Raw genomic sequence first — 3565 nt, 5'->3', positions numbered from 1 at the left:
CCGCGATGGCCTGGTTCAAGCTGCCCTTGTTCCCACCTGTAAAGGGCTTCATTACAGGAGGCTGCTATAAACTTCAGGGGCTAAAGGAAGTCTGAGACATGAGCACAGCAACAGACTGCCTAAAAAGCGGAATGAAGAGAGCCTTGTGATTAAAAAAAACAAAACAAAACCACCAAACCAACCCACTATCCAGAGCTTGGACTGTACCTTCCAGCTCTGGGAGGCTGATGGACCCATCAGGAAACTTGTTCCCCTACAGTCAACGCAGAGAGGAACGTAAGGACGGGCTGAGCCATACCCTGCCTTTTCCTTCGACTCGGGGAACATGGGGCAGTCGCAGGGCACAGGGCTCAGTGGGAAGGAGGAGGACCCAAGGGCTCTGAAGCACACATTAACATTAGTCACGAGAGGACGGGTCTTTTGTGAACTGTATCAGCAAACACCACACCTCACTTCTGAGAGCAGAACACGAAACAAAGTCACATACAGGCGAGCTGCACTGCTGCAACACTGGGAGGAGATAAGATTAAAACTAAGAGGAACTAAAGATTATTTCTGAGAGCTTCGTATTTCAGCAGGTCATGCGGTGACCTCTACTTTTGGATGCTCAGGCGTTAAAGGGTAGCTATGAGTGCAATGTTTTCTGTAGCCCTGTCACCGCTGGGCAGCCTTGGGGGGGTTCCCAGGTAAAAGTTGCCCCAAACATCTCTGCTGCATTTTTGCAGCTACGTCACTTGGACTGGTAAGAGACTTGTTCTCTCTAAACAAATTGCTCTTTGTGAGTGCAAAGGTACTGCGAGGACGAGGAGACAGCAAGAACCACGAGGACAGGAGGGCAAATCAGTCATTTTCTCTCAAGTGATAAGGAAACAAAAGTGAAGCAGGAAGAAAGCGGTACCTCTGTCAAAGGTCTCGGTCTTCTCTCTACAACAAATTCTGTGTGGCAGAGCTCACAGTAACTTGTGTTGGAGGAGGATAACCATTTTTCCAGGCAGCTCTTGTGCACGGTGCCCAGTGTTCCTGTGCAGTCACACGGGGAAAGCAGTCCCTCCCCATTTCCACCTTCATGACAGATTCGACAGATGGGACCGTCACTAAAGAGGCAGACAAACAGAATGAAATCACCGTCAGAGCAGGCAGAACGATACAGCCACGTCGGACAGCGGGATCCAACCCCACCAAGCCCCAGAAGGGCACGTGTGAGGCAGCGGCGCGTGGCAGAGCGTGCCAGGCGTGCTGCGGCTCTCCAAAGCACCCCGCTGCAGCAAGAAACCCGTCCCAGGGCACCTGGCAGGTACCTGGGACGTGTCAGGTCAGTAAAATCTGGAATGAGCACCACAACGCCCAAGAGAGGGTGGCACGTCAGCCCCACGGGGGACTGCAGCGCACGTGTCCCACTGTCCCCAGCTCTGCTGGTAGTGGGCAGAGAGGCTGGCACCGGCCCCGAAACCATCCCTGAAGCACTGATGCAAATCCACAAGTGCAAAGGGAAGCCAGATGGATCCACACCAGTCACAGCGTGCCCAACGCCTCCGGGAGCCACTCCAGAGGTTTGCAGTCACAGTGGCATTTATTAGGCCGCCTACCTGCTCTCACCTCATGTCTGCTCTGCACCCTGGGTCCAGCAGCAACTGTGTAAGGAACAGTGATACCTAAAGACCCAACTACAGTGACTCTGGAAGCTCAGCTCTCCAAGGACACAACATACGTGATGGCAAGCAGTCACCCTGACTAAATTCTTGGTGAACAAACCTTTCGCCCATCACAGCACAGTAACTCTCTCAGTGTCCCACCTGCAGACTGTCACGCAGAGAACTGTGCCGCGGTGTTCGGGTCTTTAGCTGGCTGCAGAAATGCAACCACCACTTCTCACCCCCTAAAGATTTCAACTACAGAATCAAATCTCTTTGATCACGCTCAAGATTTGCTCTCTGAGACCTCAAAGAACCAGAGCTGCTTACCAAGGGAAGTATCAAACACCTTCAGAGACACTTGCAGGAAGCCTGCACTGCTGGTGGCACTCGAGCCACCCATTTGCCCCCAGGATGTTCCCTCACACCTCTAACCGTGGACTATTAGGGCTATTGCTCCAGCATCCAGCAACTGTTAGCTCAGGTGCTTCAGGCAATACTTGTGACAAATTTCCATCACACACTAAAGTCATTTTTTGCACTTGCATAAACTCAGGGCACCCGGTGTCCTCCTGTAGCAAGGACTTTCTCTAGCTGCCCAGAGAACCAAGCCGTTTGCACTCGAAACCTCCCATTTGATTGTTTCTTGTCCTGTAAAAGACAATGTTTTCCACACCCTACAGATTCACAGACCCCGTCAGCCTGCTCAGTCACCGCTTTCATAAGAGGAAGAATCTGAGCCTATTCAGCCACACCTTAGACAGAAACACATCCACCTTCCTGATCACCTTCACTACCCCTCCCTGTACCTCCTGCATTTCTAAAATACCTTTTTAGAGCTGCGGGAACCAGAGCTACAGTTTTTAAGATGTGGGCACACTAGGGATTTTTGCAGCAACTGTGCTCTGCTCTTCGCTGTTTTCCTAAATCTGAGCATCTTATTCGCCTGTCGGTCACTGCTGCCCATAACTGCTACGCGGCCAAGATCACGAACACGGATGTAAATCCTGGACTATTGTTCTTCATGAGCATCACTGCACACTGAACTGCAACCATTACTTTAGCCTGCAGTCACTTCCAATAACGTCTAGTTCCCCAACCCCAGGCACCCAGTGCCAGTTCTGGTCCAAGGGCACCCCAGCTGGCACCCAAAGGCTGGCAGCCCGGTGCCACATCTGCCAGCCCCATCACTGGGATGCCTCGGGCTTCCTGGGACACCTCGAATGGCTCTAGACACTAAAGTTCACCATTCTCAGCAATTCAGCACAGTTTTTCAGTGTTTGTTGTCCATCAAGATCATTCAGGATCAAAATGCGGGACAGTAGCACAGCGCTGCCCTCCCTGGCCCATAACATGAGCCACACAGGAGGATCTCACTTCTTTCCCATCTCCCAACCAGCCATTTCTTTCACACAAGAACCATTCTCTGACCCACAGTCGCACAGGTTTAGGGGTGGGAGAGGAACACCTTTATTTCAAAGACCCTCCTGCATGCCCTCTTGAAATCGAGGTGAGCTGTCTCAGCTATCATTTTCTTCCACATACTGCCAGCAGTACAAAAGCCACACTGATCCGATCCCACGGTTTCTACTCCTCTGCTAATCTGACTTTAAAAAAACACCACACCAAACACCTGACTGCAAATGAAGTTTGCAGGACTGCAACACAACAGTCAGAACAAGCAGCCTGCAATCTTAAAGCAGCTGTGCTACTCCATTAGTTTGCACAACCAGACAAAACAGAAAGCAAGAGGGAGACGTGGAAACACGGTGCAAGGATAAGGAGCAACTGGTTGAGGGAGACAGGAAGGGAAGAGAAGAGCCAGCAAGAAAGTGCACGTCAGCTCACGAAAGGAAAAGCACAGCTCCTCTCCTGGAGCACCACAGGAGAACTCTGCCGCTTCCAACCCGGTGTTTAGGAGGTTTCATCCCACC

General features: G+C 51.5%; 1 protein-coding gene across 1 annotated transcript in view; it reads right to left on the bottom strand.

The window, feature by feature from the left end:
* MARCH2 (membrane-associated ring finger (C3HC4) 2, E3 ubiquitin protein ligase) overlaps window positions 1-1889 on the bottom strand; it is a gene marked incomplete at both ends in the record, with an annotated part of 14427 nt that extends 12538 nt beyond the window's left edge. Inside the window, 2 exons of the mRNA XM_009874407.1 lie at window positions 899-1094; window positions 1867-1889. Coding sequence (XP_009872709.1) covers window positions 899-1094; window positions 1867-1889 — 219 coding nt within the window. The remainder of the gene's footprint in view (window positions 1-898; window positions 1095-1866) is intronic.
* Between the last annotated feature and the right edge of the window lie 1676 nt (window positions 1890-3565).

Source organism: Apaloderma vittatum, unplaced genomic scaffold (assembly GCF_000703405.1).
Source record: "Apaloderma vittatum isolate BGI_N311 unplaced genomic scaffold, ASM70340v1 scaffold21108, whole genome shotgun sequence".
NCBI classification, from domain to species: Eukaryota; Metazoa; Chordata; class Aves; order Trogoniformes; family Trogonidae; genus Apaloderma; species Apaloderma vittatum.
Note: the sequence above shows the minus strand (reverse complement) of the source record. Positions and strands in the feature narration are given on the sequence as shown.